Source organism: Phyllobates terribilis, unplaced genomic scaffold (assembly GCF_046119375.1).
Source record: "Phyllobates terribilis strain yellow unplaced genomic scaffold, ASM4611937v1 Scaffold_4__5_contigs__length_816908805, whole genome shotgun sequence".
NCBI classification, from domain to species: Eukaryota; Metazoa; Chordata; class Amphibia; order Anura; family Dendrobatidae; genus Phyllobates; species Phyllobates terribilis.
The window spans coordinates 805,142,129-805,161,432 of NW_027362764.1; the positions used below are offsets into that span (position 1 = coordinate 805,142,129).

Consider the following 19,304-nt stretch of genomic DNA (forward strand, 5'->3'; position numbering starts at 1 on the left):
AGACGCCGTGGAGAGCGATCTGCTGCCTGCAACATCCTTCAGCATGACCGGTTTGGCAGTGGGTTAGTAATGGTGTGGGGTGGCATTTCCTTGGAGGGCCGCACAGCCCTCCATGTGCTCGCCAGAGGTAGCGTGACTGCCATTAGGTACCGAGATGAGATCCTCAGACCCCTTGTGAGACCATATGCTGGTGAGGTTGGCCCTGGGTTCCTCCTAATGCAGGACAATGCCAGACCTCATGTGGCTGCAGTGTGTCAGCAGTTCCTGCAAGATGAAGGCATTGAAGCTATGGACTGGCCGCCCGTTCACCAGACCTGAATCCGATTGAGCACATCTGGGACATCATGTCTCGCTCCATCCACCAACGTCACGTTGCACCACAGACTGTCCAGGAGTTGGCGGATTCTTTAGTCCAGGTCTGGGAGGAGATCCCACAGGAGACCATCCACAACCTCATCAGCAGCATGCCCAGGCGTTGTAGGGAGGTCATACAGGCACCTGGAGGCCACACACAATACTCAGCCTCATCAGGAGCATGCCCAGGCATTGTAGGGAGGTCATACAGGCACGTGGAGGCCACACACAATACTCAGCATCATCAGGAGCATGCCCAGGCGTTGTAGGGAGGTCATACAGGCACGTGGAGGCCACACACAATACTCAGCCTCATCAGGAGCATGCCCAGGCGTTGTAGGGAGGTCATACAGGCACATGGAGGCCACACACAATACTCAGCCTCATCAGGAGCATGCCCAGGCGTTGTAGGGAGGTCATAGAGGCACGTGGAGGCCACACACAATACTCAACGTCATCAGGAGCATGCCCAGGCATTGTAGGGAGGTCATACAGGCACGTGGAGGCCACACACAATACTCAGCCTCATCAGGAGCATGCCCAGGCGTTGTAGGGAGGTCATACAGGCATGTGGAGGCCACACACAATACTCAGCCTCATCAGGAGCATGCCCAGGCGTTGTAGGGAGGACATACAGGCACGTGGAGGCCACACACAATACTCAGCCTCATCAGGAGCATGCCCAGGCATTGTAGGGAGGTCATACAGGCACGTGGAGGCCACACACAATACTCAGCCTCATCAGGAGCATGCCCAGGCGTTGTAGGGAGGTCATACAGGCACGTGGAGGCCACACACAATACTCAGCCTCATCAGGAGCATGCCCAGGCATTGTAGGGAGATCATATTCCTCACTAGAATGCTTAGTGTACTGCATATTCCTCACTAGAATGCTCTGTGGTCTTCATATTCCTCACTAGAATGCTCTGTGTTCTGCATATTCCTCACTAGAATGCTGCGTTCTGCATATTCCTCACTAGAATGCTGTGTACTGCATATTACTCACTAGAATGCTGTGTACTGCATATTTCTCACTAGAATGCTTAGTGTACTGCATATTCCTCACTAGAATGCTCTGTGTTCTGCATATTCCTCACTAGAATGCTTAATGTACTGTATATTCCTCACTAGAATGCTTAGTGTACTGCATATTCCTCACTAGAATGCTTTGTGTTCTGCATATTCCTCACTAGAATGCTCTGTGTTCTGCATATTCCTCACTAGAATGCTGCGTTCTGCATATTCCTCACTAGAATGCTGTGTACTGCATATTACTCACTAGAATGCTGTGTACTGCATATTTCTCACTAGAATGCTTAGTGTACTGCATATTCCTCACTAGAATGCTCTGTGTACTGCATATTGCTCACTAGAATGCTCTGTGTACTGAATATTCCTCACTTGAATTCTCTGTGTACTGCATATTACTCACTAGAATGCTTAGTGTACTGCATATTCCTCACTAGAATGCTGTGTACTGCTTATTCCTCACTAGAATGCTGTGTACTGCATATTCCTCACTAAAATGCTTAGTGTACTGCATATTCCTCACTAGAATGTTCTGTGTACTGCATATTCCTCACTAGAATGCTCTGTGTGCTGAATATTCCTCACTAGAATGCTTAGTGTACTGCATATTCCTCACTAGAATGCTGTGTACTGCATATTCCTCACTAGAATGCTCTGTACTGCATATTCCTCACTAGAATGCTGTGTACTGCATATTCCTCACTAGAATGCTCTGTGTACTGCATATTCCTCACTAGAATGCTCTGTGTACTGAATATTCCTCACTAGAAAGCTCCATGTACTGCATATTCCTCACTAGAATGCTTCGCGTACTGCATATCCCTCATTAGAATGCTCCTTGTTTTGCATATCACTTATTAGAATTCTCATTGTACTGCAGATTAATCACTAGAATGCTCTGTGTAATGCAGATTCCTCACTAGAATGTTCCGTGCAATGTATATTTTTCACTAGAATGCTCCATGTACTGCATATCCCTCATTAGAATGCTCTGCGTACTGCATGTCCCTCATTAGAATACTCATTATACTGCAGATTCCGCACTAGAATGCTGCGTGTACTGAATATTTCTCATTAGAATGTTGTGTACTGCGTATACCTCACTAGAATGCATAGTGTACGGCATATTCCTCACTAGAATGCACTGTGTACTGAATATTCCTCACTAGAATGATCTGTCTTTTGCATATTCCTCACTAGAATGCTTAGTGTACTTCATATTCCTCACTAGAATGCTTAGTGTACTGCATATTCCTCACTAGAATGCTCTGTTTTCTGCATATTCCTCACTAGAATGCTCTGTTTTCTTCATATTCCTCACTAGAATGCTTAGTGTACTGCATATTCCTCACTAGAATGCTTAGTGTACTGCATATTCCTCACTAGAATGCTCTGTGTTCCACATATTCCTCACTAGAATGCTTAATGTACTGCATATTCCTCACTAGAATGCTTAGTGTACTGCATATTCCTCACTAGAATGCTGTGTACTGCATATTACTCACTAGAATGCTGTGTACTGCATATTCCTCACTAGAATGATTAGTGTACTGCATATTCCTCACTAGAATGCTCTGTGTACTGAATATTCCTCACTTGAATTCTCTGTGTACTGCATATTACTCACTAGAATGCTTAGTGTACTGCATATTCCTCACTAGAATGCTGTGTACTGCTTATTCCTCACTAGAATGCTCTGTGTACTGCATATTCCTCACTAAAATGCTTAGTGTACTGCATATTCCTCAATAGAATGCTCTGTGTACTGCATATTCCTCACTAGAATGCTCTGTGTATTGAATATTCCTCACTAGAATGCTTAGTGTACTGCATATTCCTCACTAGAATGCTGTGTACTGCATATTCCTCACTAGAATGCTCTGTGTACTGCATATTCCTCACTAGAATGCTGTGTACTGCATATTCCTCACTAGAATGCTCTGTGTACTGAATATTCCTTACTAGAATGCTCTGTGTACTGCATATTCCTCACTAGAATGCTCTGTGTACTGAATATTCCTCACTAGAAAGCTCCATGTACTGCATATTCCTCACTAGAATGCTTCACGTACTGCATATCCCTCATTAGAATGCTCCTTGTTTTGCATATCCCTTATTAGAATTCTCATTGCACTGCAGATTAATCACTAGAATGCTCTGTGTAATGCAGATTCCTCACTAGAATGTTCCGTGCAATGTATATTTTTCACTAGAATGCTCCATGTACTGCATATCCCTCATTAGAATGCTCTGCATACTGCATGTCCCTCATTAGAATACTCATTATACTGCAGATTCCACACTAGAATGCTGCGTGTACTGAATATTTCTCATTAGAATGTTGTGTACTGCATATACCTCACTAGAATGCATAATGTACGGCATATTCCTCACTAGAATGCACTGTGTACTGAATATTCCTCACTAGAATGATCTGTCTTTTTCATATTCCTCACTAGAATGCTTAGTGTACTTCATATTCCTCACTAGAATGCTTAGTGTACTGCATATTCCTCACTAAAATGCTCTGTGTTCTGCATATTTCTCACTAGAATGCTTAGTGTACTGCATATTCCTCACTAGAATGCTCTGTTTTCTGCATATTCCTCACTAGAATGCTCTGTTTTCTTCATATTCCTCACTAGAATGCTTATTGTACTGCATATTCCTCACTAGAATGCTTAGTGTACTGCATATTCCTCACTAGAATGCTCTGTGCTCTGCATATTCCTCACTAGAATGCTTAATGTACTGCATATTACTCACTAGAATGCTTAGTGTATTGCATATTCCTCACTAGAATGCTTTGTGTTCTGCATATTCCTCACTAGAATGCTCTGTGTTCTGCATATTCCTCACTAGAATGCTGCGTTCTGCATATTCCTCACTAGAATGCTGTGTACTGCATATTACTCACTAGAATGCTGTGTACTGCATATTCCTCACTAGAATGCTTAGTATACTGCATATTCCTCACTAGAATGCTCTGTGTACTGCATATTCCTCACTAGAATGCTCTGTGTACTGAATATTCCTCACTTGAATTCTCTGTGTACTGCATATTACTCACTAGAATGCTTAGTGTACTGCATATTCCTCACTAGAATGCTGTGTACTGCTTATTCCTCACTAGAATGCTCTGTGTAATGCATATTCCTCACTAAAATGCTTAGTGTACTGCATATTCCTCACTAGAATGCTCTGTGTACTGCATATTCCTCACTAGAATGCTCTGTGTACTGAATATTCCTCACTAGAATGCTCTGTGTACTGCATATTCCTCACTAGAATGCTCTGTGTACTGCATATTCCTCACTAGAATGCTATGTACTGCATATTCCTCACTAGAATGCTCTGTGTACTGAATATTCCTTACTAGAATGCTCTGTGCACTGCATATTCCTCACTAGAATGCTCTGTGTACTGAATATTCCTCACTAGAATGCTTAGTGTACTGCATATTCCTCACTAGAATGCTTAGTGTACTGCATATTCCTTACTAGAATGCTGTGTACTGCATATTCCTCACTAGAATGCTCAGTGTACTGCATATTCCTCACTAGAATGCTTAGTGTACTGCATATTCCTTACTAGAATGCTCTGTGTACTGCATATTCCTCACTAGAATGCTTAGTGTACTGCATATTCCTTACTAGAATGCTTAGTGTACAGCATATTCCTCACTAGAATGCTCTGTGTACTGCATATTCCTCACTAGAATGCTCTATGTACTGCATATTCCTGACTAGGATGCTTAGTGTACTGCATATTCCTCACTAGAATGCTTTGTGTACTGAATATTCCTCACTAGAATGCTTAGTGTACTGCATATTCCTCACTAGAATGCTCTGTGTACTGCATATTCCTCACTAGAATGCTGTGTACTGCATATTCCTCACTAGAATGCTCTGTGTACTGAATATTCCTCACTAGAATGCTTAGTGTACTGCATATTCCTCACTAGAATGCTCTGTGTACTGCATATTCCTTACTAGAATGCTTAGTGTACTGCATATTCCTCACTAGAATGCTCTGTGTACTGCATATTCCTCACTAGAATGCTTAGTGTACTGCATATTCCTCACTAGAATGCTCTGTGTACTGCATATTCCTCACTAGAATGCTTAGTGTACTGCATATTCCTCACTAGAATGCTCCGTGTACTGCATATTCCTCACTAGAATGCTTAGTGTACTGCATATTCCTCACTAGAATGCTCTGTGTACTGCATATTCCTCACTAGAATGCTTAGTGTACTGAATATTCCTTACTAGAATGCTCTGTGTACTGCATATTCCTCACTAGAATGCTCTGTGTACTGAATATTCCTCACTAGGATGCTCTGTGTACTGCATATTCCTCACTAGAATGCTCTGTGTACTGCATATTCCTCACTAAAATGCTTAGTGTACTGAATTTTCCTTACTAGAATGCTCTGTGTACTGCATATTCCTCACTAGAATGCTCTGTGTACTGAATATTCCTCACTAGGATGCTCTGTGTACTGCATATTCCTCACTAGAATGCTCTGTGTACTGCATATTCCTCACTAGAATGCTCTGTGTACTGCATATTCCTCACTAGAATGCTATGTACTGCATATTCCTCACTAGAATGCTCTGTGTACTGAATATTCCTTACTAGAATGCTCTGTGCACTGCATATTCCTCACTAGAATGCTCTGTGTACTGAATATTCCTCACTAGAATGCTTAGTGTACTGCATATTCCTCACTAGAATGCTTAGTGTACTGCATATTCCTTACTAGAATGCTGTGTACTGCATATTCCTCACTAGAATGCTCAGTGTACTGCATATTCCTCACTAGAATGCTTAGTGTACTGCATATTCCTTACTAGAATGCTCTGTGTACTGCATATTCCTCACTAGAATGCTTAGTGTACTGCATATTCCTTACTAGAATGCTTAGTGTACAGCATATTCCTCACTAGAATGCTCTGTGTACTGCATATTCCTCACTAGAATGCTCTGTGTACTGCATATTCCTGACTAGGATGCTTAGTGTACTGCATATTCCTCACTAGAATGCTTTGTGTACTGAATATTCCTCACTAGAATGCTTAGTGTACTGCATATTCCTCACTAGAATGCTCTGTGTACTGCATATTCCTCACTAGAATGCTGTGTACTGCATATTCCTCACTAGAATGCTCTGTGTACTGAATATTCCTCACTAGAATGCTTAGTGTACTGCATATTCCTCACTAGAATGCTCTGTGTACTGCATATTCCTTACTAGAATGCTTAGTGTACTGCATATTCCTCACTATAATGCTCTGTGTACTGCATATTCCTCACTAGAATGCTTAGTGTACTGCATATTCCTCACTAGAATGCTCTGTGTACTGCATATTCCTCACTAGAATGCTTAGTGTACTGCATATTCCTCACTAGAATGCTCTGTGTACTGCATATTCCTCACTAGAATGCTTAGTGTACTGCATATTCCTCACTAGAATGCTCTGTGTACTGCATATTCCTCACTAGAATGCTTAGTGTACTGAATATTCCTTACTAGAATGCTCTGTGTACTGCATATTCCTCACTAGAATGCTCTGTGTACTGAATATTCCTCACTAGGATGCTCTGTGTACTGCATATTCCTCACTAGAATGGTCTGTGTACTGCATATTCCTCACTAGAATGATAAGTCCATTGCATATATTTTATGGATTGTAAACTGTTGACCCACATTGTTTGCTTTTTTAATTGATCACCTTATTGCGGTTGGTGCAAAGTAACAAGTAATCACTTATGGAGATCGTGAGTATTCCATTGACGAGAACCCAAAGTGGTCAGAACTTTATCACCTATCATGTGAATACTCAAGGTAAGAAAGGTTGGGGACCCCTGATCTAAAGAGCCTCATTCAACTCTGAAAGATGTTCGTGAGCCACACTGAATGAGAAGAAATAGTAGAGGCCCCTTGTGTGACTCCTTGAGAGTTATAATTCCTCTTTACAAAGTACTTATGCCCTGAGTGTCCCTTTATACACTGCTCAACATGGACTTTGTGATACCAAGAAGGCAAAGTCATTGGGTTATGGAGATCACAAGATGGAAACGTCACTGATCTGAAAATGATGGAAAAATGAAAATAACATTTTCCAAACCTCTGGAGGTCTCCAGTCTGGAGTCTGTGCCTCGTGCAGAAATCCTGGCACCTCCAGCCTCGGCTGTTGTCACTGAGGTCATTAATGGTCGTCTGAGGAAGGTTCTGCTGCTGAATGTACAAATCATCAGGATCCGCTGCTGACAGACAGATCCTGTGTAATCACCGACCAATGACGTCCCTAATGTGTTCGATGGAAACAAGTCCGGAGGTGCTGCAGCCACGGGAGACAAGTCCGGAGGAGCTGCAGCCACGGGAGACAAGTCCGGAGGAGCTGCAGCCACGGGAGACAAGTCCGGAGGTGCTGCAGCCACGGGAGACAAGTCCGGAGGTGCTGCAGCCACGGGAGACAAGTCCGGAGGTGCTGCAGCCACGGGAGCAGTTTCAGGCCCCGCAGGCGGCTCACAGCAGCATGAGAAACATGTGGCCTGACTGTGTCGTGCTGGAAAACTGCTTCTGGGACACTTTGGAGAAGTGGCTGCACCACTGGTTCCACCACCAAATTAACATAACACCGAGCTGTTAGTGACTGGGGATGAAGCCTAGAGGGGTACCGAAGAGAGTGGCACTCACCTGAGCAGACCACCGTGAGCTGCACAGGAGGCGCTCAGGAGTCACTGGTTGGGGACCCCTGATCAGACAACCCTGCCTCATTCTTACTCCTCTGCTCAGCAGTTCATCATTCCTTCTGGTAACACTACAGCCTGACGCTACAGCTGCCGGTACGAGCACAGGCGAGTCTGAGCCGCCGTCATTTGCTGTACTGAGCGTCACTTTGTGTATCAGGGTCTTTCCGCCTCCCAGCATTACACGGTGCAGACGTCATGGTGTCATTACTACGCGCAGCAGGAGCAGATCTCTGACTCACCGTAAAGGGAACGATAACTCCAGCTGCTCAATGATCTGCAATCAGAGGAAAGGAATAGAAATGTCATCTTTACAGTTTACCCAACGTACAGACATCTCCCATCACCCAGACTACCCCCACCACCCAGACGCCTCCCAAAATCCAGACTGCACTCATCAGACTCCTTCCTATCACCGAGACCCCTCCCATAACACAGATTTCTCCCACCGCATACTTTTCTCTAATTACATAGAGTCCAATCACCATCTAAACTCCTCCCATCACTCATACACCACCTGCCAGAGAGGACCCTCCAATCCATCCCAAAACACCACACAGACTTCTCCCACTACACAAACACCTCCAATAATACAGACCCCTCCCATCATATAGATCCCTCACACCACAAAAGTCTCCCATCATACAGACCCCTCCCATCATATAGATCCCTCACACCACAAAAGTCTCCCATCATACAGACCCCTCCCATCATATAGATCCCTCACACCACAAAAGTCTCCCATCATACAGACCCCTCCCATCATATAGATCCCTCACACCACAGATGTCTCCCATCATACAGACCCCTCCCATCATATAGATCCCTCACACCACAAAAGTCTCCCATCATACAGACCCCTCCCATCATATAGATCCCTCACACCACAAAAGTCTCCCATCATACAGACCCCTCCCATCATATAGACCCCTCACCCCAGACGTCTCCCATCATACAGACCCCTCCCATCATATAGATCCCTCACCCCACAGACGTCTCCCATCATACAGACCACTCCCATCATATAGATCCCTCACCCCAGACGTCTCCCATCATACAGACCCCTCCCATCATATAGATCCCTCACCCCACAGACCCCTCCCATCATATAGATCCCTCACCCTACAGACGTCTCCCATCATACAGACCCCTCCCATCATATAGATCCCTCACCCCACAGACGTCTCCCATCATACAGACCCCTCCCATCATATAGATCCCTCACACCACAGACATCTCCCATCATACAGACCCCTCCCATCATATAGATCCCTCACCCCACAGACGTCTCCCATCATACAGACCCCTCCCATCATATAGATCCCTCACCCCACAGACGTCTCCCATCATACAGACCCCTCCCATCATATAGATCCCTCACCCCACAGACGTCTCCCATCATACAGACCCCTCCCATCATATAGATCCCTCACCCCACAGACGTCTCCCATCATACAGACTCCTCCCATCATATAGATCCCTCACCCCACAGACGTCTCCCATCATACAGACCCCTCCCATCATATAGATCCCTCACCCCACAGACGTCTCCCATCATACAGACCCCTCCCATCATATAGATCCCTCACCCCACAGACGTCTCCCATCATACAGACCCCTCCCATCATATAGATCCCTCACCCCACAGATGTCTCCCATCATAGAGACCCCTCCCATCATATAGACCCCTCACCCCACAGACGTCTCCCATCATACAGATCCCTCCCATCATATAGACCCCTCACACCACAGACGTCTCCCATCATACAGACCCCTCCCATCATATAGATCCCTCACACCACAGATGTCTCCCATCATACAGACCCCTCCCATCATATAGATCCCTCACACCACAGACGTCTCCCATCATACAGACCCCTCCCATCATATAGATCCCTCACCCCAGACGTCTCCCATCATACAGACCCCTCCCATCATATAGATCCCTCACCCCACAGACGTCTCCCATCATACAGACCCCTCCCATCATATAGATCCCTCACCCCAGACGTCTCCCATCATACAGACCCCTCCCATCATATATATCCCTCACCCCACAGACGTCTCCCATCATACAGACCCCTCCCATCATATAGATCCCTCACCCCACAGACATCTCCCATCATACAGACCACTCCCATCATATAGATCCCTCACCCCACAGACCCCTCCCATCATACAGACCCCTCCCATCATATAGATCCCTCACCCCACAGAGGTCTCCCATCATACAGACCCCTCCCATCATATAGATCCCTCACCCCAGACGTCTCCCATCATACAGACCCCTCCCATCATATAGATCCCTCACCCCACAGACATCTCCCATCATACAGACCCCTCCCATCACATAGATCCCTCACACCACAGATGTCTCCCATCATACAGACCCCTCCCATCATATAGATCCCTCACACCACAGACGTCTCCCATCATACAGACCCCTCCCATCATATAGATCCCTCACCCCACAGAGGTCTCCCATCATACAGACCCCTCCCATCATATAGATCCCTCACCCCAGACGTCTCCCATCATACAGACCCCTCCCATCATATAGATCCCTCACCCCACAGACCCCTCCCATCATACAGACCCCTCCCATCATATAGATTCCTCACCCCACAGACCCCTCCCATCATACAGACCCCTCCCATCATATAGATCCCTCACCCCACAGACCCCTCCCATCATACAGACCACTCCCATCATATAGATCCCTCACCCCAGACGTCTCCGATCATATAGATCCCTCACCCCACAGACGTCTCCCATCATACAGACCCCTCCCATCATATAGATCCCTCACTCCACAGACGTCTCCCATCATACAGACCCCTCCCATCATATAGATCCCTCACCCCAGACGTCTCCCATCATACAGACCCCTCCCATCATATAGATCCCTCACCCCACAGACCCCTCCCATCATACAGACCCCTCCCATCATATAGATTCCTCACACCACAGACCCCTCCCATCATACAGACCCCTCCCATCATATAGATCCCTCACCCCACAGACCCCTCCCATCATACAGACCCCTCCCATCATACAGACCCCTCCCATCATATAGATCCCTCACCCCACAGACATCTCCCATCATACAGACCCCTCCCATCATATAGACCCTCACACCACAGACCCCTCCCATCATATAGACCCCTCACACCACAGACCTCTCCCATCATATAGATCCCTCACCCCACAGACGTCTCCCATCATACAGACCCCTCCCATCATATAGATCCCTCACACCACAGACGTCTCCCATCATACAGACCCCTCCCATCATATAGATCCCTCACCCCACAGACGTCTCCCATCATACAGACCCCTCCCATCATATAGATCCCTCACCCCACAGACGTCTCCCATCATACAGACCCCTCCCATCATATAGATCCCTCACACCACAGACATCTCCCATCATACAGACCCCTCCCATCATATAGACCCTCACACCACAGACCCCTCCCATCATATAGACCCCTCACACCACAGACGTCTCCCATCATATAGATCCCTCACCCCACAGACGTCTCCCATCATACAGACCCCTCCCATCATATAGATCCCTCACACCACAGACGTCTCCCATCATACAGACCCCTCCCATCATATAGATCCCTCACCCCACAGACGTCTCCCATCATACAGACCCCTCCCATCATATAGATCCCTCACCCCACAGACGTCTCCCATCATACAGACCCCTCCCATCATATAGATCCCTCACACCACAGACATCTCCCATCATACAGACCCCTCCCATCATATAGACCCTCACACCACAGACCCCTCCCATCATATAGACCCCTCACACCACAGACGTCTCCCATCATATAGATCCCTCACACCACAGACGTCTCCCATCATACAGACCCCTCCCATCATATAGATCTCTCACCCCACAGACGTCTCCCATCATACAGACCCCTCCCATCATATAGATCCCTCACACCACAGACATCTCCCATCATACAGACCCCTCACATCATATAGACCCTCACACCACAGACCCCTCCCATCATATAGACCCCTCACACCACAGACGTCTCCCATCATATAGATCCCTCACACCACAGACGTCTCCCATCATACAGACCCCTCCCATCATATAGACCCCTCACACCACAGACGTCTCCCATCATATAGATCCCTCACCCCACAGACGTCTCCCATCATACAGACCCCTCCCATCATATAGATCCCTCACACCACAGACATCTCCCATCATACAAACCCCTCCCATCATATAGACCCCTCACACCACAGACCGCTCCCATCATATAGACCCCTCACACCACAGACCCCTCCCATCATATAGATCCCTCACCCTACAGACGTCTCCCATCATACAGACCCCTCCCATCATATAGATCCCTCACACCACAGATGTCTCCCATCATACAGACCCCTCCCATCATATAGATCCCTCACACCACAGACATCTCCCATCATACAGACCCCTCCCATCATATAGACCCCTCACACCACAGACCCCTCCCATCATATAGACCCCTCACACCAGACCCCTCCCATCATATAGATCCCTCACCCCACAGACTTCTCCCATCATTCAGACCCCTCCCATCATATAGACCCCTCACACCACAGACCCCTCCCATCATACAGACCCCTCCCATCATACAGATCCCTCACACCACAGACCCCTCCCATCATATAGACCCCTCACACCAGACCCCTCCCATCATACAGACCCCTCCCATCATATAGATCCCTCACACCACAGACTTCTCCCATCATACAGACCCCTCCCATCATATAGATCCCTCACCCCACAGACCCCTCCCATCATACAGACCCCTCCCATCATATAGACCCCTCACACCACAGACCCCTCCCATCATACAGACCCCTCCCATCATACAGATCCCTCACACCACAGACCCCTCCCATCATATAGACCCCTCACACCAGACCCCTCCCATCATATAGATCCCTCACCCCACAGACTTCTCCCATCATTCAGACCCCTCCCATCATATAGACCCCTCACACCACAGACCCCTCCCATCATACAGACCCCTCCCATCATACAGATCCCTCACACCACAGACCCCTCCCATCATATAGACCCCTCACACCAGACCCCTCCCATCATACAGACCCCTCCCATCATACAGACCCCTCCCATCATATAGATCCCTCACACCACAGACTTCTCCCATCATACAGACCCCTCCCATCATATAGATCCCTCACCCCACAGACCCCTCCCATCATACAGACCCCTCCCATCATATAGACCCCTCACACCACAGACCCCTCCCATCATACAGACCCCTCCCATCATACAGATCCCTCACACCACAGACCCCTCCCATCATATAGACCCCTCACACCAGACCCCTCCCATCATACAGACCCCTCCCATCATACAGACCCCTCCCATCATATAGATCCCTCACACCACAGACGTCTCCCATCATACAGACCCCTCCCATCATATAGACACCTCACACCACAGACCCCTCCCATCATACAGACCCCTCCCATCATATAGACCCCTCACACCACAGAGCCCTCCCATCATACAGACCCCTCCCATCATATAGATCCCTCACACCACAGACGTCTCCCATCATATAGACCCCTCACACCACAGACATCTCCCATCATACAGACCCCTCCCATCATATAGATCCCTCACCCCAGACGACTCCCATCATACAGACCCCTCCCATCATATAGATCCCTCACCCCAGACGACTCCCATCATACAGACCCCTCCCATCATATAGATCCCTCACACCACAGACGTCTCCCATCATACAGACCCCTCCCATCATATAGATCCCTCACACCACAGACATCTCCCATCATACAGACCCCTCCCATCACATAGATCCCTCACACCACAGATGTCTCCCATCATACAGACCCCTCCCATCATATAGATCCCTCACACCACAGACATCTCCCATCATACAGACCCCTCCCATCATATAGACCCCTCACACCACAGACGTCTCCCATCATATAGACCCCTCACACCACAGACATCTCCCATTATACAGACCCCTCCCATCAAATAGATCTCTCACCCCACAGACGTCTCTCATCATATAGACCCCTCCCATCATATAGATCCCTCCCATCATATAGATCCCTCCCATCATATAGATCCCTCACCCCACAGACGTCTCTCATCATACAGACCCCTCCCATCATATAGATCCCTCACCCCACAGACATCTCCCATCATACAGACCCCTCCCATCATATAAACCCCTCACACCACAGACCCCTCCCATCATACAGACCCCTCCCATCATATAGACCCCTCACACCAGAGCCCTCCCATCATACAGACCCCTCCCATCATATAGATCCCTCACACCACAGACGTTTCCCATCATATAGATCCCTCACCCCACAGACGTCTCCCATCATACAGACCCCTCCCATCATATAGATCCCTCACCCCACAGACGTCTCCCATCATACAGACCCCTCCCATCATATAGATCCCTCACCCCACAGACGTCTCCCATCATACAGACCCCTCCCATCATATAGATCCCTCACACCACAGATCCCTCCCATCATACAGACCCCTCCCATCATATAGATCCCTCACCCCACAGACGTCTCCCATCATACAGGCCCCTCACACCACAGACCCCTCCCATCATACAGACTTCTCCCACCACACAGACTTTTCTGTATAAACCCCTCCCATCACATAGACCCCTCCCATCACACAAACTTCTCTGTATAAACCCATCCCATTGGCCCCTCCTATCCCACAGGCCTCTCCTATCCCACAGGCCCCTGCTATCCCACAGGCTCCTCCTATCCCACAGGCCCCTTTTATCCCACAGTCCCCTCCTATCCCACAGGCCCCTCCTATCCCACAGGCTCCTCCTATCCCACAGGCCCCTCCTATCCCACAGGCCCCTGCTATCCCACAGGACCCTGCTATTCCACAGGACCCTGCTATCCCACAGGACCCTCCTATCCCACAGGCCCCTCCTATCCCACAGGCCCCTCCTATCCCACAGGCCCCTTTTATCCCACAGGCCCCTCCTATCCCACAGGCCCCTGCTATCCCACAGGCTCCTCCTATCCCACAGGCCCCTTTTATCCCACAGGCCCCTCCTATCCCACAGGCTCCTCCTATCCCACAGGCTCCTCCTATACCACAGGCCCCTCCTATCCCACAGGACCCTCCTATCCCACAGGCCCCTCCTATCCCACAGGCTCCTCCTATCCCACAGGCTCCTCCTATACCACAGGCCCCTCCTATCCCACAGGACCCTCCTATCCCAGAGGCCTCTCCTATCCCACAAGCCCCTGCTATCCCACAGGCTCCTCTTATCCCACAGGCTCCTCCTATCCCACAGGACCCTCCTATCCCACAGGCCCCTCTTATCCCACAGGCTCCTCCTATCCCACAGGCCCCTGCTATCCCACAAGCTCCTGCTATCCCACAGGACCCTCCTATCCCACAGGACCCTCCTATCCCACAGGCCCCTCCTATCCCACAGGCTCCTCCTATCCCACAGGCCCCTCCTATCCCACAGGCCCCTGCTATCCCACAGGACCCTCCTATCCCACAGGCTCCTCCTATCCCACAAGCCCCTGCTATCCCACAGGCTCCTCTTATCCCACAGGCTCCTCCTATCCCACAGGCCCCTCCTATCCCACAGGCCCCTCCTATCCCACAGGCCCCTCCTATCCCACAGGCCCCTGCTATCCCACAGGCCCCTCCTATCCCACAGGCTCCTCCTATCCCACAGGCCCCTCCTATCCCACAGGCCCCTCCTATCCCACAGGCTCCTCCTATCCCACAGGCCCCTCCTATCCCACAGGCTCCTCCTATCCCACAGGCTCCTCCTATCCCACAGGCCCCTCCTATCCCACAGGCCTCTCCTATCCCACAGGCCCCTGCTATCCCACAGGCCCCTGCTATCCCACAGGCCTCTCCTATCCCACAGGCCCCTCCTATCTCACAGGCCCCTCCTATCCCACAGGCCCCTCCTATCTCACAGGCCCCTCCTATCTCACAGGCCCCTCCTATCCCACAGGCCCTTGCAGCCTCTGCAGCCCCCCAGGCTCGGATATTGGTCCCATGCCAATTTGTGAACTTTCTGTGTTCAGAAATGGTGGTGAGTGTGATTGTGGCTTGCCACTTGACAGTTGTGGGGCCGGACGGAGGTGGGGTCGGCCCAGCCTCCCCTGGACTTCCCGTGGCCTCTTTTATATATAGGCCTCCAGTATACTGTGTACACTTCTGTATTTTTCCCTTTGGTTCAATAGGAATTCTGACACTAATACACAATGCTCTGAGACGTCTGCCGCCTGTCAGTTTCAGTCTATATGGGCTAAACACAGCGGTCGTTACAATGTATCAGTGCAGGTAAAAAGTATCAGTCTGGAGTCTGGACGATGGTCTAGCGGGGTCATCACTGTATTGAACTCACAAGGATTAGCTGTCTACAGGTTATTCATACATATGTGCACCCTCAGAATATACCACAATGTTATTACTGGATGCCGGAGTAGCAGACTGTCGGAGCTCTCCCGTATCTGCCATCTGTGTGTGATGGCGGGGCGCCAACTCTCGCTCCCACGCACCAATAAACAGTCGCCCTGACGCTGGCAGCAGCACAATAACTAATTGTCAATGGTCGTGAATTAGCATTCAGCGTCGTTATCCGGGCGACGGACAAGCGCGAGCTCCGCTGCATCCTAATCCAGCAGACACTTACTGACTTCTGAGCGTCAAACATCAGGTTCTTGTAGAAAAGGATAAAGTGCGTGAAGCTGAGCTCGCTCCGGGCCTCGATCTCCTGAGGGAAAAGGGGTGAGAGATGAAGGGTTAGTACTACATATCATCATGTCTACAGGACAGGAAGGACCGGAGCAGCAGCTCCTCCGTGACCATGGGTCTCTTGGCTGCTTCTCTAGTTAGTGATCTCCTCGCTGGGATGTCAGGTTAGGTGGACGGCCATGTCTTGGGAGGTTTGCAGTTGTGCCATACTCCTTCCATTTTTGGATGATGGATAGCACAGTGCTCCGTGAGATGTTCAGAGCTTGGGCTAGTTTTTATAACCTAACCCTGCTTTACTCTTCTCCACAGCTTTATCCCTGACCTGTCTGGTGAGCTTCTTGGTTTTCATCTTTATCCCTGACCAGTCTGGTGTGCTCCTTGGTTTTCATGATGCTGTTTGATCCCTGATGTTCTCACACAAACCTCTGAGGCCTTCACAGAACAGCTTTAGTTATACTGAGAAGCATCACACCCAGGTGGACGCAATGTACTAATTATGTGAATCCTGGAGGCGATTGGTCGCTCAGGATTTTATTTAGGAGCATCAGACAACAGGGGGCTGAATATTAATGCACAGAACAATTCTCAGATGTATATTTTTAAAATAATTAGAAATCCCTGTATCATTTTCTTTACACGTCACACATACTTGCTATTTTGTATTGTATTATATAAAATCCCAATAAAATAAATTTTAGTTTGTGGGTGTAATGTGAAAAAAATGTGGAAAAGTTCATGGGGTATGAAGACTTTTTCGAATCACTGTATACCCTGCACAGTACCATTTCTCATTATGTTGTTACCTGTAATTTATCGCGCAAAAACCTCATATTAGGCACTCGGTAGTTGACTTGGGGAAGCAGCGCCTTCAGATCCTTCAAGGAGACGCTACAAAGGAACGACAAAGGGATTGTTAGGGCTGATTGTCACTCATTCAAATACAATCATATATGATTAAGGCAAATCTGTTCTTCTGGTCAGGAAATCTTAATTGGGACCTACCTATAAATTGCTTCTTATAAGAATAATAAGGAGGCACTTCACTTTAAGGGTTTTACCATGAGAATAAATTGTTCCTATGTAAAAAAATGTATTTCGAGAAATGCGGAGAGCTTCTATTTCGGGCTTCCATACATTTCCTGATCACTTGTTTTCCTATTTTCTTCTAAGCACGTCACGTTGTGTCCACCATCCGGCCTCTCCTGCTGAGGCCAAGTGCAAGTGATGTCTGTAGTTCAATGGAGAACGGAGAGTGAACACAACACTGTGCACCTGTGCAGGCTGACAGCGGTGGTCTCACAGCAGACCGGGGTCCGAGCATGCAGTGTACGGACGTGAGCCGCGCTATATGCCAAGACAGCGATGTCCTATACAGTTGTCTGCCTGCACTACGGCATAGAGGCGTCATCCTGCAGACCCCTCTGTTCTCTTACAGACCCCCATATTTTCATATAGACCTCTCTATCCCCGCCAGACTCCTCGGGGATCATTCTGATTCCTTTGTCCTCGTACAGACTGATCTGTACTCCTCTACACTGTGATATAGTAATATGGCCGCCCTCCTCCTCAGTGTGATATAGTAATATATATAGTTATATGGCCGCCCTCCTCCTCAGTGTGATATAGTAATATATATAGTAATATGGCTGCCCTTCTCCTCAGTGTGATATAGTAATATATATAGTAATATGGCCGCCCTCCTCCTCAGTGTGATATAGTAATATATATAGTAATATGGCCGCCCTCCTCCTCAGTGTGATATAGTAATATATATAGTAATATGGCCGCCCTACTCCTCAGTGTGATACAGTAATATATATAGTAATATGGCCGCCCTTCTCCTTAGTGATGATATAATAATGTATATAGTAATATGGCCGCCCTCCTCCTCAGTGGTGTTATAGTAATATATATAGTAATATGGCCGCCCTTCTCCTCAGTGTGATATAGTAATATATATAGTAATATGGCCGCCCTTCTCCTTAGTGATGATATAATAATGTATATAGTAATATGGCCGCCCTCCTCCTCAGTGGTGTTATAGTAATATATATAGTAATATGGCCGCCCTTCTCCTCAGTGTGATATAGTAATTTATATAGTAATATGGCCGCCCTTCTCCTCAGTGTGATATAGTAATATATATAGTAATATGGCCGCCCTTCTCCTCAGTGTGATATAGTAATATATATAGTAATATGGCCACCCTTCTCCTCAGTGATGATATAGTATTATATATAGTAATATGGTCACCCTTCTCCTCAGTGTGATATAGTAATATGGCCGCCCTTCTCCTCAGTATGATATAGTAATATATATATAGTAATATGGCTGCCCTTCTCCTCAGTGTGATATAGTA

General features: G+C 47.9%; 1 protein-coding gene across 3 annotated transcripts in view; it reads right to left on the reverse strand.

The window, feature by feature from the left end:
* Window positions 1-19,304, reverse strand: part of LOC141266121 (1-phosphatidylinositol 4,5-bisphosphate phosphodiesterase gamma-1-like) — a 275,329-nt gene that overhangs the window by 155,117 nt on the left and 100,908 nt on the right. For all 3 annotated transcript variants that reach the window (XM_073680078.1, XM_073680077.1, XM_073680079.1), the window contains 3 exons: window positions 17,749-17,833; window positions 16,884-16,964; window positions 8,385-8,419 (listed from right to left, as the gene is read on the reverse strand). In XM_073680078.1, the coding sequence (XP_073536179.1) occupies window positions 8,385-8,419; window positions 16,884-16,964; window positions 17,749-17,833 (201 nt within the window). The remainder of the gene's footprint in view (window positions 1-8,384; window positions 8,420-16,883; window positions 16,965-17,748; window positions 17,834-19,304) is intronic.